Genomic DNA, 26,877 nt, shown 5'->3' with positions numbered 1-26,877 from the left:
CAACCACCACTATGCGCGCATTGACAGGACAAGATAACATGACAAGAACAATAGCTAAAACAAGGAGAATAGAGATAGAGCTGTGTCTTAAACCATGGGATAACATCCGAAATATGTAAAGGAAAAGGTTATCCCTCTGTCGATAGTCCCTCAAGCAGATAAATCCATGTTACTGAAAGTCCCGCCCTGTTTCCGGCCAATAACAGTAATTTGAAGCATCCTTTTCCGGGAGCTCCGGCGGGAGTTGAGAACGCCTGGGAGCAAGGTTTTGAGGGTCAGTTTAAATGTCTGTGGTTCAAATACAATTATTAAAACAAAGACATTTTGTTAATAACGATCTCATATCTTTTTATTAACATTTCTGTACATGTTTTTCAATAATTGTCCCTGCCAATATTAATGACAAAATCATCGAACAAATAAGGAGAGATGTAGGTCAACCTCTTTTGGAGAGGTATATGGGACTAGATGGGTAGGGTTCAAACAGCCAAAGTAAAATTGGCCAATTGTTCAAACAAATCGATAAAGAATATATAATATATATAAGAAAAAACACTGCCATCACTCCAACAGCAGAGTGGACTGTAAGGGCCTAAGAGTCCGCCGGCTCACTCTCCTGTCCTCCACCACGGGGAGAGACTTTCTCCTCCCTGGTGGTGTGTGACACAGCATGTCATCCAGACTGCGCTGTGTCACCTGACCGTTCTTCTGGAGGGCTGACACCATCTGCTCCACCCTCAGCTGGTGGGGTCCATCTTCACTCCGCAAGCGTAGAAGCTCAATCTGGAAAAACGAAAGTTTGAAGATCCCATATCATGCTTTTTTGGGTTAATAATTGCATTTGGGGATACTTCTAGAGTAGGGCTAAATGCATGTAGGTCAAAAATACCCCTTATTATTCTGACACTGTTGATTTCTGCAAAACCAAATTTTGGCATGTGAAGAAAACATTTGTATAATGCCGCTTTAAGGCCCCTCTCTCGAGTAGCCCAGTCAGCTGTTATTGGTCAACACTCCCAGTCTTCTGTGGTCGAACGCTTTGCGCACGTGTGTGCAAATTCACACCCGAGAAGTTGTAAACATTGGGTAGCCGCGAGGCAGGACTTCTGCTCTTCAACACTGTCCACTTACATCACACTATTACGGAAGTAAGGTTTGAGGGCAAACAAGCTGTTTCATGCACTTATTGAGGGGCGAATATACCCCCCTGGCTCGCCTCAGACTAACATTTTTCTAGCTTAGCAGATGTAGAACAGACGTCATATAACAGTCTAAGGCCCCGTCCACACGGAAACGATTTTTGTGTAAAAATGCAGAAATCGTATACGTTTTGGCCGACCGTCCAGACGGACCTGGCTTTTTCGGTGCCTGCAAACAGACTTTTTTTAAACCAGATGCCAGGGTGGAAAAGAGAAAAATGGCCCGCTGCGTTTTCGTGTTAGAATTCGTGTGGATGCCAGATATGCAAACGATGATGTCATCGCCCCCCCCCCCCCCCCACCAGATGGGCAACGTTAGATTTATGTCTAATTTGTTTTGTTTGATTTGATTTGTATTATTATTGTGGGTTTAAATACAGCCCCTTGGTAAATTAAATTACTAATTGTACATTAAAAAGTATTTTCTGCTCAAAACAAGGTTTAGCAACTGCTTTTTCCTCCTTGACTGTATGTTTTTAAACAGCGTGCAGGCTTGATGTGCATGCTAAGCTCGTCTTCTTCCTCTTTTGGTGGCGAACCAGTGCCACATATAGGCCTTGAATATGTTTGACAGCATTTATACAGCTAGATGCGTTTTTGCAATGAGTCCATCTTTAGGGAGAAATTCCTGAAATGCTGCCAAGGAAAACGGAGGAGAAAATATCATTTTTTTTCGCCACCAAAAGAGGAAGAAGACGAGGCTTAGCATGCACATCAAGCCTTTTTCGGGGGGGGGGGGGCCTAGAGCAAAGGGAAAAGTCAAAAAAGCATAATATCATTCCTTTACAATGTGATGTTGTCGAGTCGAGAATTGAAAAGAGAGGAGAGCTGAGAAGGGTGCAAGAGATATTAAACAACCAAAAATTGTTCCTTCTGACAACATAAGTTTTGTCCCGCTTTGTCTGAAATAATCGGATAATTTCAAATTAACAAAATTAAGCAGGAAACATGTTTTCTGTTCACTTGCAAATGTCTATTCTGCTTCACTTTATGTTCATCTACACATCCATCATGTCCTTATTATTAGTATATTTCCTTACATGTTTATTACATGTTAAAAGGGTTGATATCATGCCACCAGGTGTGAGTGTGATTACTCCCTGTGTGCCATTGTGACATCACTATTGATCGTGTCCACCTAGATGTATGCTGGATAGATCAATCCACCAGCCTACCCAGTGGACTGTGGCAAATGTTGCTTTCCTATCCAGATTTTAAAAAGGCTTGTCTGGTGGCATGATGTCACTCACCCCCTTTAAAAATTATCATACAGAAATCAATGTTACACTCACCACTTCCTTGGCGAACTCCAGCTTCTTCACAAAAGGCGTTTTTGGTGCCATGGCCGCAGAAAGCACAGAGTAGGCTCCCGTCACGGCTCCGGACATCGCAAGCATAAAGACCTACAAACAAGAAGGGAAACACTCGTGGCTACAACAATAAGAGAACAGATTAACCAATGGTATGGTACATGGTGATTGGCTTACCTTCAAGTTTTGACACAGTCTGCTCTCCGCATTCGTGATTTGTGAAAATAAACATTGTGCCTTCTGAGGGTCATTCTTGAGCAAAAAAGTAAAAGAGAACAGAATTAGCAGTATTGCCTTGAAATACCATGCAAACAGATACTAGACCGAAGACTATAAGATACCAAATGGTTTATTATTTCATAAGAAACCCACCTGTCGAAGGGCTAGTGCCACAGCAAAGCAGTATGCGTGCCGGGAGATGGAGCGGTCCTTGGCCTGGCCCTCTTCTATCAGAGTAGTGCAAGTCTTAAAGGATTCTGGAGTATTCTGTCCAAAGCAAACCACACATTAATCTACTCAGCTGTTCCAGGTATTATTGAATAAAACCAATGCTCTGGACAAACAACCTCTATAATAATTGTTATAGTACCAATAAGAAGCACCACCGGAAATGTATTGCCAGCTTTACAAAAACAAATAATTAGTCTTGGCAAGCTGGTGCAGGGAATGAATACAACATTAAGCCATTCAGTGTGCAGATGTAGAACTTGCAATTTCTATATGGATCCATTGGATTCCTACCAGTTTATAGCAGGTAGCGAAAGCAAGCATATATGTGTCCTTATTGAATGCCACCCCCTGGCTCTTCATCTCTCTCAGTATCTCCAAGGCATCTGCAACCAACAACGCGTTCTCCATTAGCAAGGCACATGACCAGCACACTGTTTTGAACTCAGTTTGTATTTGAACGCCCTGGCAGTTTGCTACGGCCACTTACCCTCATAACAGCCTTTGGTGAACAACATGTCGACGGCGATGTTGAAGGAGGTAGCGTCGTTGAAGAACCCTGTCAGGTTCTGTTGGGCAGAATAGGGAGAGACATTTATTGAAATGTTTAGATAAGGTGACTATGGTTGTGTGTTAAAGTACCTTATCTGTAATAGTAGCAGCAGCCATCTCCTCCAAATCCATCTCGTAACAGAGTCTCATGAAGAGGGGACCAAATTTAAACTCTCCAAAAGCAAAGTTTTTGTTTTCTGCGTGATACCTGGTGAATTGCAGACATGCCAGTCAGACAAGTAAAGTACACGCACAACCATACGTTTCATTTCTAATCACCATGCGCTGAGTCCATGCATTTGTCTTAAATAAAAATGTGCATCTGCATTTCTTATGTTTTATTACATTATAATATGTGTTCAGATTGTACCTATGAATAGCATCTTTGGCTGTGACCATGTCACCCACAGATTGGCACAAGTGAAGCAGCAGCCTCAGTTCATCTTTAAGTATCAGCTCATTCCTCTGCAGTTTATGATGGAAAACCTCAACATAGCTTCCTGTAGAAAAAAAATATATATATTAGACTTAAGATAGGGATGTTGAGGTTTATTAAACAGTTGTTTCAGTGTAATCACGACTGTTTACCTTCTGGCCCCGTGATGAGATGAGCCACAGAAAGCTTCCTCTGCTGAAAATCTTGTAGTTTTACAACATCCTCTGATAATAGATTCCTTTTTGCTGAAGAAAAGACATGTGTTGTCATTTCGATTATCTAGTAATTGATCAGTGGCAATAATAGCTTTCCCCCGATATATCAAGGGTTACTGCATGTTAGTGTATGTGCTATATTTACACTTACAAAGCGTTGATTAATGGAACTGAACCTGACTTATTCAGAACTTATTCAGAACATGAGCGTAAACAAGGTAACAACATGTCACTGCCACTGTCACTCACATTGTGGTCATGGATAGCTCACATGTACAACATATACAGGAGACATGCACATATTGTCTTACGTCCTATAGTGCGATCCATCCTGCCTAACCTCCTGAGGTCACAGAGGAGTCCTTTGGGTGAATCGTGCAGCAACGACCTGCAACATCTTCCCAGTCTGCCCAGCGCCGCCATAGCTCCAACGGACTGTACCAACAACATGACAACAAAGGGTAGCCCCGGTCAAACCATTGTTTAAGACGCGTCAACCACTGTTTTTATAAGTATAAAATTACAAATATGTAAAGTTTATGATGTAAATCGATTATTTGACCCTAATAGTGAGAGGTGATTCGAGCCTATATATTCTATGTAGTAATATGCTATTCAAGATATTGGTATGAACCAATATGTCAGCGCACTGTCGGATTGAACCTACTTTACTTATATTATTGCTTTCCTTGGCTCATTATGGGGATACGTTTTATTAATTCATGGTAAAGACATGCATCAAGACGTGTTTTATATTTTTCTGCTTTGGAAATGTTGTGTAGTGTAGTGTGTTACGCTTCTCCAGGAGATTACTTTTACTTTCCAGTAGGTGGTACTGTTTTACCAATGTCAGAAAACATCTATGCTACTGTCAAACTTCAGGTTTTAGGGTGGCTAAACCAAATGTACCAGATCTGGTACCACTACATCTTTATCCACCACCCCCCAAATTCACCCACCACCTATTATAATAAAACATTGGTGTATTCTGAGCTTGAAGTGACCTACTTTTATTTTTTTTAAGATGAACAGAAGGTATAACCTGTTGTCTGAATCTTAGGATCATAGAAGATTACAAAGTCATTTCAATTTGATTAATTTTAGCAAATATACGTCCCAAAATATCACTTAATTTGAATATTTGCAGCCTTTCATAGCCTGAACTGGTAGTCCTAACGACAGGCGAGGGGGGGACTCCCTTCCTTTACCATAGCAACATGATCTTGCACTTCCGTCTGAGATGCCTCATAGCCAATCAGACACAGGCCTTTGATCATTTATAGCATTTGGCATTTTCCTCCCCCTCAATCGCTCTCCTCTCTCAATCTCTGATCAATCACTCTATCCTTTCGAAACCTCTCCCTCCCTCCTCCCACCTCATCTCTCTCTCTCTCTCTCTCTCTCTCTCTCTCTCTCTCTCTCTCTCTCTCTCTCTCTCTCTCTCTCTATATATATATATATATATATATATATATCATGATCCCTCTATATCTCTCTACCTCCTTCTATCTAGCAATGCATCGCTATAACACTGTTTTAATCTCTCTTTATGTTGCGTGTGTGCTGCCCATGGCTACGAACACCTATCTTTGTGTTTGTGATGGTGTGTTTATATAAAAGGTAGCTTGCATGCACCCAATATCACGTATCCACATGACATGTGAAGTGTATCGTACATATGATAGGCACGGCTTGAGTCTTGATGAAGAACAGGAAACCAGTGTGGACAGACTGCTTATGCCACACACACTCGCACACATGTACACACGCACACAGCTTTGTAAACGGATTGCGCAAGTTCTTACCATGCTTAAGGGGAATCACTTTCTGCAATTTAGCATCTTATGCTGCCATTGTGCTTACTCAGCAGTTCCTCCTGCATAGAGCACATAGCGCGGCCTCTCTGCCCACACACCCCCCCGCTGAGGATGCTGTGGAAGAGGGAAGCCGCTGGTAATCAGCTAAAGGGCATCTTCAGTGTTGGCAGCGTGCTCCACTCATTCCTTCCCCCATAATGGCAATCCTCCAACCAGCCTGGAGAGCAATGGTGTGCCGGGTAAGAAGTCCATCCAGAGAGTAAGCGGGAGCATTTTGCATGCTATGTTTCATCAGTTCTGCTGGTTGACCAGAAACTATGATGTCAATGTCAAGAATGAGTTTCAATGGATGCCGTCTGTCTCCCTGTTTGTCTTACTGTCTGTCTATCTGTTGGCCGCATAATCTGTCTTTACCTCACTTCCTCTACCTGTCTGTATGTAAATCGGTGTGTGTGTCTGTCTGCCTGCGTGCCTTCATGTATGGCTGCCTGCCTGTGTGTCTGCCTTTCTGTCTGCCCACCTGACAGTCCAACTAATGTTCAGACAGTGAGTTCACACAGAATGTTGCTTTGTTTATTTATTTTACCGCCATGGATGTATGTTTCCCATCGTACCCCTCATGCTCCCCCTGGTACCGGGACCGCCCTCATCTTGACGGACAGCCAGGTTCTGCTCAGCATCATTGGGCGCTTTCATTTATCCTGATGTGGCCTTCCCCGTGATTCTGTCTGGACAGAGCCTGTGGTGCTCCACAGGTGTCTCTTCTAAAGCCTATAGACAGTACACCAGATGTCCCTCAAACTACTGAATATTTAGATACTTGTTTACCTCTATCATAATATTTGCATGTTTTTTTTACTGCACATATTCTGAATGTACATTATATTTTGTTTTTGTATATTTAACAATGTTTTCCCTTGTAATTGAAAAATTGATTTCCCTATATATTGTATAGGGAAATCTTTTTAGTACCGGATAGTAACCGGAAGGTTATGAATGAAATGTCCTTAGAACTTACTATGTTGGCATAAAACTGCTGAAACTCATTAGCGATAGAGATAATTATTTATTGATGATAATTTATTATAATTCACAAGAATTTACTTAAGTGAATTAAAGTTACTTAAAGATACATTTTGCACAAATGCAATTTGTCAATGCCGGTAATCATAAGGACTTCTGAATGGCTGTATTAAAGTAATATAAGTGCAGTAGTAGCTCAGGTGGTAGAGTGGGTTGGCTGGTAACAGCAAGTTTGCTAGTTCGATCGCAAGCTCCTCCTAGCAGAGTGTCGAGGTGTCCCTTAGCAAGGCACCTAAACCTTACTTCTTGGTTGACTCCGCCATGCATGTGTGCATGAATGGGTGAATGGCAGGCAATATTGTAAAGCGCTTTTGATAAAAGCTCTATATAAAATGCAGTCTATTTACCAATTTCCAACATCAAATCAGTATCATCCAGCCGTCAAAGCTGTGAGCTATCACAGGCTTATCAGACCTGAAGAAGGAAGAAGGAAAAAAAATGTTACGCCTTGAAATAAGTATCTTTAAAGGTGCAGTGTGTAGGATTTAGGGGGCTCTAGTGGGGGGGTTGCAGATTGCAACCAACTGAGAACCCCATCACCCCTCTTCTTCCCAGGGAGGGACCCAGCTATGGTGGACTATAAGGTGCCAGTATGTACTGTTGCCAAGTACCGAGGGAGGAGGCCATGATTGATTTATAAATTGTATTTGGTTATTTAGTTAGTAAAACTATAGTTCATAGCTTACAAGTAAGAAAGTAAAAAAAGAGTTCTATCTATTGTCCGTTCTGGGTTACTGCAGCAACATGGCGATGCAACATGGCCGGCTCTGTGGAAGAGGACCTTCTTTCTATGTAGATATACAGGGCTTATTTTAAGGTTACGAAAACACATGACTCATATTTTCATCGGGTTATACCCTAATTAAATCATACACATTCTGCAAGTCCCTTCTGTCCCTTCTGCTAGATGCCACGATTTGACATACTGCACCATTAAACAATCGTAATGGTCATAAGGGAACAGAGACAAGAAAGAAAGGGTATTAATATCATGAAGAAAAGTTAATGCACCAACAAACTAATCTAGCAATTTCTGAAAAAGCAAAAAGGCTGGAAAAAAATTGAACTGGAGAAGCATGATTAACATGGTATTTCTACATTGAGTGTGTCTCATGACTTTAAAATGTCTGGCAGATGGAGTTTGCTGTTGGCACAACAGGGGTGGCTGAATTAGTTATTCACTGATTAGGAGCCATACATCCGGTGGAAAGAGTGAAATTGTGAGAGGAGTGAGATGGTGAAAGGGCTTACATCTGGTACATATTGTCAATAGTATTTTCCCCTCTCATCTCTGCCAGTTTAACGGACATTAGGAATCTGTTTTCATATGGAATATTCAGAAAAAGACAACATTCAAGAGTTGTAGTTTATCAAAGGTCCAGTGTTTTTGTGGAAAGATATTCGATTATTTCTTTGTGGTAGGAACTCGAGGCAAAAAAAATGAAGGGAAGGAAAGCAGAAACACAGACTTTACATTTTCTTACGCAACAAATTTTATTGTGGTACTTTTTTGATCATTTTTTCTTTTAAGAAGTGTTCCCTTTACAGCACATTTCCAATGAGGTTAGAAGAGGTGTTTCAACGCGCACACACACACACACACACACACACACACACACACACACACACACACACACACACACACACACACACACACACACACACACACACACACACACACACACACACACACACACACATACACACACACATCAGAGGAGGAGTTTGTTGAAAACTAATCGCTACAGCTAAATATGAGTTGGGAAAGGGACAGGGAAATGTCAATGCAAGATCACAAGACAATTATACCATACAGCTGCAGACAAACATTAACAATTGCACAGAGAATGATGCAGAGATCAAGAGGAAGGATTGAGAGAGACTAAGAACAGAGAGAAAGAGAGAAAACATGAGTTTGGTTCCTACAATGTAGTCTGTTGTTTGATTATGGCCATGCTATTTGATAGAGGTTTATCTGCAGAAAATGTGATTTCTGAGGGGTTGTGGTCGTCTGTTTTACATAACTACATACCTGGCCAACGATGGAAGAGCAAGCCTGTACTTATGGATAGCGGGTCTGTTTCCAGCTGTGATTTGCTGACAGTTTCTTCGGTTAACTTGCCTGCCAAAAGCTATCTGTGGTTTGTTGTATATTGTCCTGGGTTGGTTTTGCGTCATGTAAGCAATTCAAGTGTCTGGTAGTATTGTCACACGTTCATCTTTAAAGGCAAAAATGGTCGTCCTGCCGTTGGGCTGAGCCTTCAAGGCATCTATCTTGCTGCCTCTCTGTAACTGGGCTGTTACAGCGGTAAGCTAGTTATTTATTTATTTTACAAGAAAACGGCAGTATTCTAAAATAGTTGTTAATGATGATACAGTACCACTGGAAGCAGCAAATGCAAAAAGCTAATTTGATGCCCGATCTATCTTCTCCTTAACAGCTAACTCTGCAGCCATGACATTCATATCCCAGTTCTAACCAGATTTACTCTCAGAGGACACCTATCTGCCGTGTGCATCTCAGTATTAATGTGCGTCCCTTTAGAACATTCCCTGTCCACACAGCTATTTATAATTATACTACAGAGCTTTAGAAAACAAGACATTTCAAGATATACAAACATATCCTGTCATGGCAACTAGAAAGAAAAGGCGAGGGTTTTCCTACAGCTAAAAATAAACCACAACATGCTAACCAACAAACAAACCATCAATAACATGATTGAAGGTTTGATCTGGCGCAAATTCAACCAATTTAAAGAAGTTATTATCAATAAATTAACAATCAACACAATTTAAAATAACAGTGATGCTTAAGAGAAAAAATTATTCTCCAATTCTGAAGAGTGGTGGGAATGCCCTCTGCTACAAAGCTCCAAACTGTTGCTAATCTGTAAAGCGCAAGAATTTGCCGGAAACATAGATTCCTAAAGCTAAGAAAGCATTCCACTGTCAATACAATCCAGCAGCATGATTATCCAGCAGAAACATCATTCAAGAATAGGGTAACGTCCAAGGTTTTAATAAATATTCAGTTCGGCGTAATGCCAACTATGGAGGGTAATGCTAGCGTTAAAAGAGGAAGCATTGTCATCCTTATGCCAAGTTCATTTCTCAGGGTCAATAGCGTTGGTGGTGATCATCACGACAGTGATGACCACCACTATTCTGCAGCTTTCTTCCGACTAATTGATAACCGTACATTCAGTTTGACTCTCTAAGGCAATTCTCCTGATCCCTTAAATCTTAGTGGGAGGGATTATCCAGCAGACACATCATTAACTTGGCTTTTCGCATGGCAATTCAGTAATCCAAAGTGTGGAAGAAGATATTTCGTTGGGGATATGCTTCCTTATATATACGAGCATAGATAGAAGAAACAGTAAAAACTACCTTGTTAAATAAATAAATAAAACACACAATAAGGATGTTGTTGGATTTACTTTTGAGGCGTGAATGTCCCACAGCTGAACGCGTCTGAATCATCCGTACCACAGAGAGCTCGTATGGTAGAGTGTTCACAAAGCTATAGTGATATAGTTTAGGTCACAAAAGAAGATCACCACTTGAAGCATATAGGTCAGGGGTGCCCAACCTTTTTTGACCCAAGATCTACTTTTCAAGTAGCCAACCTCCCGAGATCTACCAGCAAACCTACCTTCAAGCCGGGGGGGGGGGGGGGGGGGGGGGTAGAGAACAATTGTTGACGGGGGGGGGGGGGGGGGGGGGGTTGTATCGTGAACCTACGGACTTCAATGGGGGTTTCATTCCGTCTGCGCACGGCACCTTCTCAACGATAATCAATAATCTTCCTCCCACTCAGGGTGAAAATGGTAGGTCTTAGCTTGTTTCCCCTCAGCCATGCCAACGTTTAGGAGTGTGTAACTACTGTTGACGGCTTTCAACTGCTGTTAACAGCACATGCGCTACCGCGCGTATATGCTACCGCGCAAATTTAATTTCATTAAAAAAAAAAAAAAAAAAATTTTTTTTTTTTTTTTTTCTTCACCCCTTCGCGATCGACTTGGGATCTGTCGGCGATCTACTGGTAGACCGCGATCGACTGGTTGGGCACCCCTGATATAGGTTATATATAATAAGCCCTCTCAGGATCATCAGTACATCACAATTACTTTATCTTTCACAATGGACCATTTTCACAGTGTGTGTGTGGGGGTGGGTTTTTCTAGCAGGGTAAACACAGATGTAGCCCCTACATATTAAAGGGCCCCCATTTCACCACCAGGCTGATCTATCCATCAGATGTCTGGGTAGACACGCCCACATGTGATGTCACTAGAGGGTCCGTTTAAAAAGCTTGTAACAAATAATCTGCATCCCATCTGTTGGTGGAAGAGGGGCACTTTAACCTCAGGTATGTTTGATCTATGTGTCTCAGTGCGCCAGCCTGGCCAAAGTGTGGTCATCTTCATTCGTTTTTGTCTATTCTGGTGTGACAGTTGATAGATAAATGGAGGAGATCCATAATTAGTGTTAATCGCTACACCCGTGTCTGTCCTACTCCGGACCACCACTGTGAAAAGGGGTCTCATGCATTCCGTTCCCTTCGTACATTCCACAGACCGTTGTGAACTGTCGCCATGCTCGCAGTGCATACTTATAACTCTATCTTACAGGCGGGGAAAGACTCGTCCTGCATGACCACGGTGCTGCTGCTGGCCAGGACCATGATGTTGAGCTCCTGCTGCTTGTCGTGAGTCTCCTGGTACCACTCCCGCATCACGTCCGAGTCGTGGGTGGGGATCAGGGTCACCTGGGGGGGGGGGGGGGATGGTGTTGAGTATGGTTTGGTAGAACGTTATGCTAAGGGTGCAATCCAGATAATGACCAGCAAAGCTATGAGGTTAGGTTCGTTCACAAATGATACACACATTTGTGTATTTATTTATTTGCTGTTTATTCAATCTAAGGTGAATGTCCCAATAGGACAACCATTTATCCGAGCAACCCGCTGTATCTATACAGACAAGATAGGAAGGAAGATAGAAACAATTCATTATTCATACACCCCATACATCATATGTTCAGCTACATCATTCATAGTGCATTCATACCTGCATATCGTTTCCCCACTGGGCCTTTCCCTCCAGCAAGGCATCCAGAACAGTCTTGTTGGGCTCCTGAGCCGGCTGGTCGTTGCCACTGACCACGTAGTAGGATGAACGAACCCGCTTGAAGAACTCAGCGTCCACGTTCTTAGCGCTGCAGTGGTTGGGGATGTAAACCAGATCCATGTACATGGGAGGACAGTTGGGCACTGCCGCTCCACTCGAGACCTTGGTGTTCCCAGTACCTGAGAAAGAATCATGAGGATACATGTAAAAAGAATGGCACGTTTAGAGACGTGTGTTTGAAATGGTTTGAATGATGGATTACACTTACTTGTAGTACTCTTCGCTCCCCTAGATGCAGAGGTGTTGGTCGCGTTCTTTGCATCTTTACCTTCTCCCACTATCTTCTTTGGTGAGGCCGTCTTGGTATCTTTGGCCTTTGCCAGGGCGCTCTTCCTGGCTGGCGAGCCGCTGGTTTTAGTGAGCTTCTTCTTCTTGGTCTTCTCCGCGGCCGCCTCCTCCTGGCGCTCCTCAGCCTTGAGGGCCTCGGGGTCCACCATGCAGACGTCAGGGGGGGCCGGAGACGGGGCCGGGTCCTTCGCCGCCGGTGGAGGTGGGTCGGCGTGGCGGTAGGTCAGGGTCCGGTCGGTGGGCAGCGTCTCAGAGTCGTCCTCAGAGTCGATGTTGGCGTCGGCAGTGATTGAAGGGCAGTCCTCGGTCCCCGGGGGGACGTCCGAGTCGGTCTGGGACGGAGCGGACTCACTGATGGAGGTCGGCGGGGTCTCCTCACACTGCTTGGCTTGGAGCTTTCCGCCCGGGGGCGGGGGGCCTCCGCCCGACTTGGTCAGAAGTTTCCCTTCCTCCAGGGCCATTTCCTCGCTCATCAGATATTCTAGCGGGTTGGGGTTCATGAAGGACGGTGACAGCTCCGTCTTAGGGTGGCGGTACTCACAGGAGCTGACCAGGCAGAGGTCCACGTCTGTCTTGGAGTGGGGAGAGGAGCTCTGCTTTGAAAGGTTGGGTTCCTGGGAACCACCGGCACACATGTAGTTTGGGGATAGAGGCAGGGACGATGGGAAGGGGACTTTAGGGCTGTTGGGGGATTTTGAGGGTGGTGTGGACGTGTCACATTTAAAGGGATTTGTCTCCTTGGGAGAAAGCGCCTCTCTGGGTGGTGATGATGACTGCAGTGGTGGAGATGATGATGGTGGTGGGGATGATGATGGTGGTGGTGGGCTTGATGGGGCGGGTGATAAAGAGGGTGGTGGTGCAGATGATGATGGTGTTGGGGATGATCGGGGGGATATCAATGAGGGTTTAGGTGGTGATGACTGTGGTGTTGGTGAGAATGATGATGGTGGTTGTGGTGGGGATGATGATGGTGGTGGGGATACTGATAGAGGTAGAGGGGATACTGATGGTGGTGTAGGTGAGAAAGATGATGGTGGCGGTGGTGGGGATGATGATGGAGGTGGTGTGGACATTGATGGAGGTGGGAATGATGGTGAAATCGATTTTGGAGAGGTGTGTGTCTCGTAGCTCTGCTCTGTGTCTTTATTGGATTTATTTGAAGTTTCTTCCTCAGAAAGAGATGTTGGGCTGTCATCTTCTTTTCCTGGTGGACCTCCGATCAATGGTGATGAGTCAGTGGAAAGAGGAGAATGGGTGAGAGAAGCAACCTTCTGGGTTACTGGAGACTTGTCTGTTGGCAGTAGCGTGCTGGGTGGCATTTCTCTCATTTGGCATGGAGTGGTGACAGAGGGAGTAGACTGAGATACATCCGATGGAGACGCGGAAATGGCATGAACTGTATCCATCTCTTTGAAAAGAACAGTTGTCTCCACATTGAATTCGTGCTCGCCCACTGGTCTCAGGTCCAATCCTTCTGAGGGGCTGTAGTCCACCTCCGTGGGGCCATTCTCTGTGGCACGGGAGCTCCCCGCCAACGATGGATGCTCTGGAGACTGCTTACTAAAGTCCAAGGCTAAGGAATGGTCAGGGGAGTCCTGCCCCAACTCCACGGAGGTAGTAGACTGCTCCGGGGATTTAGCCTCCTGCGCTTGTGCCCTCATCTTTGCCTTTGGCGAGTTGTCGGGGGAGATGGACATTGGCCTGGGGCTCTCCTCCTTGGAAGGGGAGCCCTCCGCCTCATGGAAGGGGGTTGGCGTCTGTACCACAGAGACAGACAGCGAATCCACCTCCGTGGAATGAGGCGAGCCCACCTCGGCATGAAGCGATGGGGAGTCAGTGGTGGGCTCAGGGAAGGAGCAGGTGGCCAACGAAGTAGTGGATGCTGAGGCCAGATGGGAGAAGGTGTCATCTGCTACCGCCTCTTCTATTGGTGTACCTGACTTGTCTGATGTGGTGCCCTCTGATATTGACATTTTGCTCTCCTCTTTGAAAGTGATGTTGGTGTCAAATTCATGTTTGACAGGGGCTGCTGCCACATGACTGTCTTCTCCATTATTTTTCTCTGCGTCACTTATTGACTCTTCTTTCATTGTGGGAAACTCATGTCCAAGGGTGAGTGGGCTTTGCTGAGGGGAGACTGCCTTCTCCGCATGTGAAGATATGCCATGCTCAACCTCCTTTGGCTCTGGGCTGGCACTTTTAGACGAGTCCTCTCTGTCACTGGTAACCTCAACAATTGTGGGTCCCTCAGCATTGTCCTCAGATGCTATCATTTTAGACTTTTCGTCTACTGGAGACTGATAGTAAGGTGTGTGACCCGAGGATTGAGGTGAATTTGTGTCCTCTAATGTCTTATCATCTGGGCTGATCAAAGACTCAGCTACCCCCTTTGGTGATCCGGTCATAGTGGTGCACAATTCAATAGGTGAGGCAAAGAGCAAGGGAGCTTCGAAATTCATCTTCTTCTCCATAGAAGGAGAATGTATAAGTGGTGAGGTTGAGGAAACAGAATTCAATCTGGTTGAGTCTAGGTCTTCTTTATCACATGGCACCTTATCTGACACCTGGGCCTCTACGGCATCATCAGATGGGAACTCTCTGCAGAATCTATCTGCTTCGAGGGGTGAGGGAGGAGATACAGTACAGGCAGATGGAGGGTAGTCTTTGCCCTCTGTGGCCTCGCTCTTGGAGAGGTCAGATTCTGGCAAATCCTGGAGTGGGGAGAGACGTCTCACTTCAAACTCCCCATAGGTCGACGCGGCAATTCTGCCAGCGTCCTGAGAAGGAGAATCATTTTCATCGCTTGGGGTATCCCTAGGTGTGGACATCCCGTCCATTGGAGTGGGGACACTGGAGATGTCCATTATGGATTGAGTGTGGCCGGAGGAGGACATCTCCAGAGCTTCTTCTATGTTTTCGTCATCGGAAGCAGTTTCGCCTTCAAAGCCCACTGGAAACGTTTCATCATGTATCGACGCTGCCGGAGAAACCGGTGATGAGACTTTGGGGGAGGCTGATACAAGCAAACAGACTTTCTCAGTGTCAATTTCCTTTACACCCTGAACCTTATCTTGTTTGAGTGTTTCATCCTCAATGTCATCATGCGTTTCACCACCAACTTTTACAGATGTGTTCTCATTTTCACCAAGTATTTCATTGTTATTATTTATAACTGTTTCTTTTTCTGTTTCCACGGTTTGTGGTGTGTAAACTTCATCTGATTCCCCCTTCTCGATATAATCGACCGTGTCAGATGTCTCTTCGAGTCCAGTGCCTTCATCCTCAAATTTCTCACTTCCACACCCATCAATCTTTTCCTTGGGTTCCGGTTCATCGGGAGTCTCTCCACTTTCCCCCTCAACTTCTGTTGTAATTCCTTCATCGATAGACTCTGCGGCTTCAGACGACTCTTTGGTCTGCAACAATTCTTCATGCTGGATCAACACAGCTGGTTCCTCTTGGGTTTGCTGTATCTCTCCCTCAACTACAGCTGATTCTTCGGCTTTAAGCTCCTCAAAGTCCTTAGTCAGGTCTTCTGGAGAAGACATCAAGGACCTCACTTTCTCCATGTTCTTTGCAACAGCATTGACTGCACATACAGGTTTAGCTTCCTCCACTGTTATATCTTTCTTTGTCACCTTTACCTTTTCCTTTTCCTTTTGTTTTAAAGAACTTCCAGCATCTTTTTTGGAAGATTCAGCTTTTACTAAAGCCTTTGGTTTGGTCAGTTTCTTTGCCTCAATTGCAGCTGGCACCTTTTTCACATCTTTGGATGACCTCTTCATATCCTTCCTTGATTCATCTTTGTTTAGCTCTTTCTTCATCTCCTTCCTGTCTTTCATAGGAGACTCTCTCCTGAAATCTCTTTTGAGCTCTTTCTTTACCTCCTCCTTTTTCACCTCCTTTCTGGTTTCCCTTTTGGGGGTAAGCTTTTCTTCTTTCTTCGTTGCCTCCTTCTTCACCTCCTCATGTTTCTTCTCAACCAACTTTTTAGGTTCCTTCTTCACAATCCTTTCTTTTTGAGTCTTGAGCTTGTTTTTCTCTTGAGTCTCATGTGCAGCCGCCTGCTCTGCCTTCGGTTTCACCTCTTTTTCAGGTACCTTGCGCATTGGGGCCTTCTTTTGTGTTTTTTCCTGAAGAGATTCTGCATCTGTCTTTTCCTTTTCAGTAACTTCTTCTTTGGACTCCTTCCTGATGGCCCTGCTCGGTGAAGGCCTGGGGGTGGATTTGAGGCTCTCTCTGCTGTCAGTTCTGTGCTTTAGCTTCGCCTGCTTGGGCTTAGCCTCCGCTGCAGCGGCTGCTGTGTTGGCACTTATGGCTTTCTGGGTAACAACTGGTTGCCTCAAGAAGTCCAAGTGCTTTAGCTTCTCTAGCCCTTCCAGGATGTGATGCTGAGTGGCATTTCCAGGAAAGAGGACACGCACTATCTTCTCTGAAGGGTTGGCGGGATGCCACACGATCAACGATGAAATGGACGTCAGTGAAGATACCGGAAACTCTGATTCTTTTCCATTGGGTAACATTATTGAGACTTTGTCTTTCTCACTCCCGGTCCATTGTTTCATGAAGTGCTGCAGCTCCTTGCTATTCTTGGATGGATTAATTACATACATCTCAAGCATCCCAACACCCATTTTCTGAAAAAGAACAATTGGTTCTATGGTGTTCCCGACAGGCCTATGCAGAGACTCTGTTTTCAAGTTGAGCTTGGTGAGGAACTGCTGAATGTTTGCTGCCTCCTCCATGTTCCTACGCACCCTATAATTAGGCTCTGGGTTTTCCAAAGTTTCGGGAAGATTAACGAACACAACACCGATGTCTGGTGAGATCCTGTTCTTGGCCCAGTCACTGTTGGCCGCCGAGCCCTGGGACTGCTCCTCCTCCATCTCGGCCACCTTCCTCTGCAGCATGCTGTTGATGCCGGGCAGGTTATCGTCCCCGATGTGCGTCAGGAGGATTGAGTCCACCCTGTCCAGGTGCCTCACCAGCTTCCAGAAGCACGACTTCCTCCCCGAGCCGCCGTTAATCAGCATGTTGAAGCCATTGACGGCAAAGAGCGCCGAGTCACCGCGTCCGCCGGGGAAGATGTAGCAGCAAGGCTTGGAGAGCTTGAGGAACCCCCCTGAGGTGGGCGGCTCCAGCATGTCAAAGGGAGACGGGATCTCCACCGACTCGGATAGGTATTCCGTGAACTCGGAAAGGCCCTCCATCTCCGGGAGTATGAGAGCAGAGTTGAGCTTCATGTTTATGAAGTCCTGCAGGTTGTGTTTGTCCAGATTAGAGTTCTGCCAGTCCCCGTGCTCAGGGCAGGACAGGGTGAGGTTGGCTTTGTTGGCAGGGTGAATGGTGGTGAGCAACTCACCGATCTAGAAGTAAAAAGAAAATGGACGCAACATTTCTAAACGGGTCTGTATCATTCAAATAATTGAGATAAACAAAAAACGTATATTGATACCTTATTTCCTTTTGTTTGGTACATATATTAATATATATATATATCAAAGTACATACATTATCTTACCTTTTGTATGAACTTGATAGAGTAAGTCAAAATAATAAATAATGTTGAAATCTTCTAATCTGTTTTACCTCTTGATCAGTGAAAATGTCGATGAAGTTAAAGAAGGAGAAGGATCCAGACTGCAGAATGAGCTCGCCAGTGTTCTCATAGCACTGACCCGACAGGACAATCAGCTTGTGTCTGGCAGTGTCTGAGATCATCAGACGTACCTGCAAATCAAATGAACAAATAACGATTTAATACAAAATGTTTTTAAGGATTATTTTGAAATGTCTTGATGCATCCAACATAGTTATTGTTCCACATTTATTCTATCTAAATCACACTTTTCATTTAGATTAAATGCCTGTTCATTGGTCTATCCATTTCCTCTGTTCCCTTTTTAGTACATTTCCTCGTTGATGACATCCTTGAGTGGGATTTTGAAAGCAGCGGTGGAACAAATGTTATTCTTGGATAATTTTTCTGAATTCCCGGAGTCCTCTTAAAAGATTTTCAGCATGAATAGCTTTGTTACTGGGGAGCAGCCCTCATTCTGGGCATCTGAGATTCCGATTGTGAATCTAGAATACATTTGAAATATGTACATTGTGTACAATCATACACTGTGATTCATTGGGGATTGATGTTTATTCTTGTCTATTGAAAGCTCAGACAAGTAACCTGATTATGTAAAGATAATGTAAGAATCGATGTGTTTCTTCTACCTCCGTGCTGACTGCATCATCCGACGGGTTGATGAGCACCACTGTCTCCAGGATATTGCTTTTGTGGTGAAGAATCCTCTGGCCTGGGAAAACATTAAACAGAGTATACATGATTAACACAAATCAATACTAGGGGAAGTGCTATACGTTAGGTAGTGTTGTATGACACCAACACACATATTGTATTTCCTGTCCGGTCATGGCCAGGTCTTCAACAACAACCTTTTAGATGATAAATAAATATTCATGATGATCCCTCCTGATTGTCTCAAGATTTAGGTTGGATGAAAATGATGCCCAATTCTGACTGTATATTAATAAGTGATCTCCCCTGCAAGTCCACAAACGGTCCAGAAAAGAAAAGGTGGGCACATGATAAACAATTGAACAATAATCCTTACCACTTTTAATTACCACCATTTAAAATACGACGCTAAAACAGAGGTTTGGAGTCATGAATCTTTGAAATCAGCAGTTTAATGCTTTTCTCTGTTGATCACATGAAGGAAGGACATGAATTAAATATAGTGGTTCCTGCCTGACCAGGGCTGACAGATGAAGGCTTCTTCACATAATCTATAGAATAATGCATTTTTCAAATAACATGGCAGGTGTGTATAGCGAGTCTCCCTGGAGTGCGAAGGGTTAGAGTTGAACTACCCCCCAACCCTGACTGCAACCTTCAGACCTCCCTGCGCCCAACACTCGTCCCTCACGTTGCTATGACAGCAAGGCTGATATAAAAAAAGACAGCCTTCTGAGATTTATTAAGTGTGTATATTAATCCACTCTGGTTTCAATGTGGTACACTCCTATCAAAGTGCCGGTTGAAAAGGGTTATAGAAATCAGTCAGCTTTACAGCAGACAAAACAGGACATTTCTTCAAATCCCTTACAATGAATTGGTTTTATCAATAAGGATAATAAGAGATCCAGCTATACCTTATATAGGGATGAAACATAAAAGACACATTAAGACAGAATATGGTTTTGATAAAATGTATTTGATGTCGGTTGTCATGAGCAACAGAGTAACATAAATAGCTTTGACTCTGGGTACAGCCATTACAGGAGGATGACATAATAGCGACATAGCAGACGATGGTTACATCGTAAAATGTTACAGCACTAATTGTGCCGCAGTGTTGTGTTTGTGTGAAAAGTGACCTTGACTTTATGGCCACAGGGCATATGGTCTTTACCTGCAAGGCCATTCTTCCCCGGACTCCCTGAACGCTTACATAACTTAGCTGCGCTGCACCAGGAATCAGAGTCTACCTATTTGTATTTTAGAACCGACAGAATGATTTATTTCACAGATAAATATACACTACTGAACAAGCATTTAGCAAATATAAAATATATACATATATGTTTTATATTTGATCAATGTTAATTGAACACATAATGTTATGTCTATGTATAATGATAATAATAATAATAATAATAATAATAATAATAATAATAATAATAATAATAATAATAATAATAATAATAATAATAATACCTATACATATATTATTATTCACATTATTTAATTTCTTACTTATATATGAATGCAAAAAGATAAAATACATTTGTTCTATTGTGTGTTTGCTTCATGCTACGTAACCATCACGGATGTTGGGTGTAAAGGACTTTATGGTTGTACTGCTGGTGATGAAGTGATTTCCTTCAGAGGTAAATCACCGTTGGTTGAGCGAGGGCGTGGTGGGACTGTGAGATACTGCTGCAGCTATTTTTCTATTCTGATTTCTGGCTGGTTGCTGAATCACCCCCACCCATACATATTTCATACAGCAGAGCCTCATCAAGGAGGCATTGACCCCTTGTGCTGTGATGTCCCGGAAGGCCGTCCCCGAAGTTTAGAACCAAGATGGCCGCTAGGTGAACATTTACAACATTTAACATTAACGTCTAATACTGTTAAGGAAATGGTATTGAGAGTGAATTGTGAATACAACTAAACAAAGTAGGCTAGCAATGACTTAAAATATAGAATATATTAGATATTAGATATAAGATGTTATTTTCAAAATAAAGAAATAAAGTATTTCTTTATTTCTTATATTCTTGAACAGGTAACATTTGGTCAAATTGTTGCCTTTTGGGATTACTGTTCAGTATTCATGAGCAAAAAATGTCTCATGTACAAAGACAAAGAAATATGGATCATTTTGAACATTAAAACGTCTTATTACAAAATGTAATTTGTATTTTCTGTTTCGATCATTTGTCGAAAAAGGCACCTATTCAGGGTTTGGCCAACCATAACTAACTATCCCCTGCTTGGCAGATAACCTCAGACGGATCTGTCGGCAATCTCAGCCTCCTATGAAATAAATTAAGGGCTGACGTCTTGGCTTGCTGGTTTGACCCTGACAATTACCTTGATGGATCGAGAAAAGCCCAGCCAGCCCATCCCCTTCCCCTCCCCGGGCACGGGCCTCTCCTGGGGGAGCCGGGAGATGTGACATGCCTCGCCAAGCACTCCCTTTCTGACGGGACAGACAGCAAGGAGCAGCCCAGTGCCCTCCACCACCCAGACAGACCCAAAACACACACACACACACACACACACACACACACACACACACACACACACACACACACACACACACACACACACACACACACACACACACACACACACACACACACACACACACACACACACTCACTCACACACACACACACACAGAAGCACAAATATGCACACACACACACACAGACAAACGTAGAGATTAACACTTAATGACAGAGAGAGAGACACACACACACACACACGCACACAAACACACACACATACACACACACACAATACAAAAACACACACACCCACACACAACGAAAAAAACAACGTCTAGAATCTGGAGTCCAGAGTCTGGAACAAAGGCTTTCTTTCCATTTTGCAGGAATGAGGAAACACAAAGTGCTTTCTATTGGACACAATTATACATTATATACCTGTCATAATTGTCTAAATAATAGATGAATAGAATGGTATTCATCTGAGAATCTCAGCTGTACCCTCAAATTTTATAGGAGTCATAAATGGCTGCTGATGGGTGGAGGTTCCCAGTCATTGCGTTTGGTCAGGCCTGGAGAGACCGGAGGCGACCAACTCACACACCCTGTGTTCTGCTGTCTGAAGGGAAGTCAGTGTCTTTGAAAGGGCATGTGGACCCTGCAGAGTCATTAGTTCCAGGGGTACCTTCCTCCTGACAGCCTCTATAGGAGGGCTGGGTGATAAGGAGATTATCATCAATACATATCCTGATATGCTAATAAGTGATGAGTTTAGCCTTCTGAGTAGTCTAACCGAGGCTCGGTACATTGTCTTGAATGGAAATATACAGTATGGTATCAGACTAAAAACAGTTGTCTTTCTGACGTTTCAAACCTCATATTTGATCGTTTTAAGGCTGTATATCCACATCTTTATTTCATGACGAAACAATAGTATTTAAAGAAGATAAACGATTATATATAATAATTGCCCTACTTTCAACCCCCTGGTTTGTTGTTCCTTGAGATGTTGGTGTGTAAAAAAATGGCCCAAGGTGGTCTATTATTGCACACAGACACACACAGACCTAACACACCACACACTCTATATTCCTGCAGCGTTAGACCAAATGTGCTGATGGATCAATAAACCTGAGAATGAAAGAGATGGGGCGATCTACTCGTCTTGCATCCAGTCACCAAGCAATCACACTTTTCTCAACTTCCCTGTACGCTTCCTTTCATCCCTCTCTCCTCCTGTGATCCACCCCCCCCCCCCACCCCTCTCCTCTTTCTTCTCCACCATCCACCATCTCCTCCCTTCCTCAGGCGTTCCCCTCGCCCTCCTCTCCTCCTCTGCCTTCCCTCGCTCTGCTTTCATTTCCAGGAGGGAGACTCGGGCCACAGGGGAAGGCCGCTGCTCATAATCCTGCTCTGCATCAATACTGTGCTGCATAGCAACGGCCCACCACGCGCAGGGAGAGGCAGGTAATGAAGGCGAGGACAATAGATGTGGCGCACGATGCGGGGAAATGCAGAAATAGGATGGGGTTTGCCGATGTCCATCTCAAATCGACGTGAGTGGGATGGGTGTGGATGGTACGTGAGGTTGACTTTTTTCACAAGACACCCGAAAATAACTGAAAATGAAAATTAACTAAAATTGAATCTTATAAAATCTGTATGAAAAATATGAGAATATTTAGAATCATATTTTGTGAATTAGGCAATATGCGGGATTCTAAATATTAAAGTTCTTAAAATAACGATGATAAAACATAAACATCTGGCACATGAATAAATCATATTTCTATGACCACGAATCTGTCTGGAGCATAATCCAGATGAAGGTTGTGTATCAATCCATTGTTGGTCTGATGACCCTGCTGTACACCCTGCCGGCCATAACCAATAGGGCTCAGAGCCAAGCTTGGCGCTGGGCTCCAGCCGCACGCAAGGACACCAGACCACCGCTCAGTGCAGTGCTGTCGTCCTGATGTCAACGGATAAAATATGACGTGAAATCATTTGGGATTGATCGGGAGCTGAGTTCCGGAACGGACCAGGATCGCATGGGTTCTGGGAGGACGGCAGAACGTCCGGGCGTCCATGGATGGGCGCGGTTTCCGGCCCGCTCAGCCCTCGTTGGAATTTAATTGAATTACTTGATCAATTATTTAAAACCGGAACTGCAGAATCCAGACACCCACTGTAAACCTTTATGTCCACTGAACCAGAATATAAAACCACACAAAAATATCAGAATGTCTGACAGCATCCCAATATTTACAAAAATACATTTCGTATCCGAACTCAAACATCTTTTTCAAAGGGTTAGGTAAGGCCCCTGCAGATTCCCAGCCCTACCCCCAGGGGTGTGTCTGAGTCCCGGTCCGTCAGTGTTCTGGAGAACATGGTATCTCATATCGGTTTACCTTTGACATCAGAGGAGAAGCGGGCCGAGTGGCGCGACACAAACAGCTTCAGCTCCTGGTCCAGGTTGCAGTTCACCAGGTTGGTGTCCCAGGACCGGATCCCTGCAGGAGAACACAACACCACCCGATTCACACTCTTTCCTTCCATACAGCTGTTCTCCACCCACCAGGTACGACCAGAGCCCATGGGGTCACATCGTTCTACTGCAGAGTGATCATACTTTACGTGACTTTGTTTTATAAGAATCGATAATAGGAAATATTCATAGATTATTGATTGCTATTTTTGTAAACCACAAATCCGAGTCACGGATATAATGAGCATATCGTATTGCTCTGTCATGCAGCGAGGGTAAAGAGAGAAAGAGAGAGAGGGAGAGAGAAAGAGAGAGAGAGAAACAGAGACAGAGACAAAGAGAGAGAGAGACAGAGGGACAGAGAGAGAGACAGAGAGAGAGGGCATGGAGAGAAAGAGAGAGAGAGAGAGAGAGAGAGAGAGAGAGAGAGAGAGAGAGAGAGAGAGAGAGAAATAAAGAGACAGAGAGAGCGAGAGAGAGAGAGAGACATAAAGAGACAGAGAGAGAGAGAGAGAGAGAGAGAGAGAGAGAGAGAGAGAGAGAGAGAGAGAGAGAGAGAGAGAGAGAGACATAAAGAGACAGAGAGAGCGAGAGAGAGAGAGACATAAAGAGACAGACAGAGAGAGAGAGAGAGAGAGAGAGAGAGAGAGAGAGAGAGAGAGAGAGAGAGAGAGAGAGAGGGAGAGAGAGAGAGAGAGAGAGAGAGAGAGACAGCAATGTTGCAAGTGGAGTGTGTTTGTCTGGCTTTGGCAGCCATTTTAAATATGTGCATGTAAAGTGAACTTGTCACTTCCTCACTTCGAGATCCTAAGGAATGATTTACTGACAATATGACATTTGACAATGCAGCGACGAGATTCAGAATACAATTATGGTTAACACTATTTGAGAATGAAGGGTGTGGCAAAAGGATTAAACCCTATATCAACTGACATCGTAAAAGTCTATATTTGTATCAATGTAATTACTTGTCTACCATTTCCTTACTGCTGTACTAAACAGGGCGCCCTCTCAAACGAGAGCTCAGTTTCAATGGGATTTTCCCTGTCCAAATAAATCAGAGTCATCATAAAAGATTCAGGCCAGACTGTCAACAAAGCCTGCCTGTCTGGAAAGAGGATGCTGTCAACTTAATAATCGTAATGATCATAATAAATATATCACAATAATTGCAATGCAAGTATCATAAATACAGATGATAACATTCAGATGATAAATACTTTAGAAAGTAAAAGCTAGCTTCAATCTGTTTTCAATGTAGTTAATTTCCCAGAAGGTGGGCGTATGTTGTAAGATGAAGTGTACATTTTACTTTAATGTGATGATGTGACAAATGTAATGCTGATGATGTCACTGTATGGATAAGAAGCCATCGTGACGCAGTTTCCATGGACCTTACTTGCTTCTCCTCCCACATCCCAGAGATGTCAACTAACCGGCCGGATGTCAACAAGTTTGTGTTTTTTTATCCTCATGCACCCTGCTGGCTAAAAAAGGGATCCTCGCGACTTTCCGTAGGGACCGCAGTGCGGACCAGCCACGCCCACCAGCCGGTGTCGGATGAAAGACGAACAGCAGGATGGATGGAGACCAGCTCACCGACGCAGGGAAATGGTTTGAGCTAGTATCTTCACTGTATGTAGGCCTACGCCTGGTGCGTTTAGAAGATGTGCATGGCTAGGCTCCTGAGCAGCCCCCCTAGGACCAGGAATAGCCCCCCATGGAACAGGAGCAGGCGTACGGGGCATCCTCCCGAGACAACATGCAGCTGCTTCGAGAACAATGGCGAAATAAAGTCCCTTGCACTAATCGTGGGGTTTCTAAAGATAAAACTGCATAGATCCCCCCAGGCACCAGCACGGAGCCACTCAAAGGGTTTATCTTATCGTAACGGAATGGTTGCGGAGAAAATGCGCATCCCAGACCTGTAGTTAGGGCGACGGGTCTGCTGCGCTGTTGACGCATCGCCCATGATTGAGCCAGAACGCTGAATCACTCCGGTGGGTCTGGTGAGAACACGTGTGTGGATGACAACACTGGCTCTAGAGACACACACACTAGCCGGAACACTAAATAGGCCTACATATATGTGCCCAACATTTATGACATTTGATAGTATGTGGTAGACAGTGTGATGTTGATGTCCCTATACAAGCAGTAGGGCTGTGCTTGTGTGTGTGTGTGTGTGTGTGTGTGTGTGTGTGTGTGTGTGTGTGTGTGTGTGTGTGTGTGTGTGTGTGTGTGTGTGTGTGTGTGTGTGTGTGTGTGTGTGTGTGTGTGTGTGTGCGCGTGCGCGTGTCTGTGTGTGCACGTAGGCCTCAGTGTGGTAACCTATTGTGTTGTTGTAGGGAGGGGCCAGATAACTTCATTAGGGACAACGACAGCTCCCCTGAGTTTACCCTTAAGTTAGATCACAGTACTTGACTGATCTGCAATGGACAAATCAGCACTTAAAAGCTCCAACACCGACGGTTCCTATAATATAAACGCAGTAGATGATGATGTCTATATATCTTCTTATCTGAAGGAGACTCACGGCCCCACCAAAACCATCCGCATGATGCCTCCAGCAGCCTCCTCATGCCCATCCTCTCCATCCTCCCCGTCTCTTACCTTTCTCGATGTCCGCAATCGCGCACTTCAAATGATTCTCCGTGACGATCTCCCCGATGACCACCAGCAGGTAGAATTTGCTGTCGACGAAGTGCTGCGAAAGGCTGGTGGACGTGGGCGACGCCATCACGTTGCGATCTGTCTCTAACTGTTCAAGATCTGCGGATTGCACAAGGGTCGCCATCCTCCCACTTCCACGAAGAGTATAGCAACACGCCCTGAGTGTGTCTGCTGGATGTGCTCTGGAGTCGCTGTACGTGCAGGAGACTCCCCTCCTCGATGGGAGTGGCTCTCCTAGCTTTTCCTTTTTTTATACGCACGCAGACATTGGGTCATATTCGGTAATCCGGCGAGGAGAGGGATGCACAAGGAGGTAGGGAGCGGTATTCGCAGACTCACGACTGATGTCATGTGCAGCCAATGAGGAGGAGAGGCATGGGAGGATGATGCCGATCAAAGCGATATTTGAAGCGA

At 44.4% G+C, this 26,877-nt stretch overlaps 2 protein-coding genes across 2 annotated transcripts; both read right to left on the bottom strand.

Moving 5' to 3' along the window:
* Window positions 1-70: 70 nt before the first annotated feature.
* ptcd2 (pentatricopeptide repeat domain 2) lies at window positions 71-4,589 on the bottom strand. Its single transcript, XM_056588662.1, has 10 exons — window positions 4,471-4,589; window positions 4,097-4,189; window positions 3,879-4,008; window positions 3,599-3,716; window positions 3,447-3,525; window positions 3,251-3,342; window positions 2,882-2,995; window positions 2,687-2,761; window positions 2,492-2,602; window positions 71-783 (listed from the first exon to the last, which is right to left on the bottom strand). Exons 1-10 carry the CDS (start codon window positions 4,580-4,582, stop codon window positions 562-564), a joined length of 1,146 nt encoding a protein of 381 aa, XP_056444637.1. The 5' UTR covers window positions 4,583-4,589; the 3' UTR covers window positions 71-561.
* Window positions 4,590-10,787: 6,198 nt separating this feature from the next.
* On the bottom strand, window positions 10,788-26,624 carry map1b (microtubule-associated protein 1B). Its single transcript, XM_056589135.1, has 8 exons — window positions 26,404-26,624; window positions 23,714-23,815; window positions 18,771-18,853; window positions 18,132-18,272; window positions 13,526-17,908; window positions 12,463-13,276; window positions 12,135-12,373; window positions 10,788-11,833 (listed from the first exon to the last, which is right to left on the bottom strand). The coding sequence occupies exons 1-8, from the start codon at window positions 26,585-26,587 to the stop codon at window positions 11,678-11,680; spliced, it is 6,102 nt and encodes a 2,033-aa protein (XP_056445110.1). The 5' UTR covers window positions 26,588-26,624; the 3' UTR covers window positions 10,788-11,677.
* Window positions 26,625-26,877: the final 253 nt, after the last annotated feature.

The sequence above is a fragment of the Gadus chalcogrammus genome, chromosome 4, assembly GCF_026213295.1.
Source record: "Gadus chalcogrammus isolate NIFS_2021 chromosome 4, NIFS_Gcha_1.0, whole genome shotgun sequence".
In the NCBI taxonomy this organism is placed as follows: Eukaryota; Metazoa; Chordata; class Actinopteri; order Gadiformes; family Gadidae; genus Gadus; species Gadus chalcogrammus.
The sequence above is the reverse complement of the archived record's forward strand: the minus strand, read 5'-3'. Positions and strand labels throughout refer to the sequence as shown.

Excerpts from the sequence above, each read along its gene's own strand:
- ptcd2 (XM_056588662.1), bottom strand. The coding sequence starts at position 4,582 with ATGGCGGCGCTGGGCAGACTGGGAAGATGTTGCAGGTCGTTGCTGCAC. Across the intron at positions 2,762-2,881 it reads TGGCACTAGCCCTTCGACAG|AATGACCCTCAGAAGGCACA; the intron begins GTGGGTTTCTTA and ends TTTTTGCTCAAG. Across the intron at positions 2,603-2,686 it reads GACTGTGTCAAAACTTGAAG|GTCTTTATGCTTGCGATGTC; the intron begins GTAAGCCAATCA and ends TCTTGTTTGTAG.
- map1b (XM_056589135.1), bottom strand. The coding sequence starts at position 26,587 with ATGGCGACCCTTGTGCAATCCGCAGATCTTGAACAGTTAGAGACAGAT. Across the intron at positions 23,816-26,403 it reads GATTGCGGACATCGAGAAAG|GGATCCGGTCCTGGGACACC; the intron begins GTAAGAGACGGG and ends GTTCTCCTGCAG. Across the intron at positions 18,273-18,770 it reads ATGATGCAGTCAGCACGGAG|GTACGTCTGATGATCTCAGA; the intron begins GTAGAAGAAACA and ends TTTGATTTGCAG.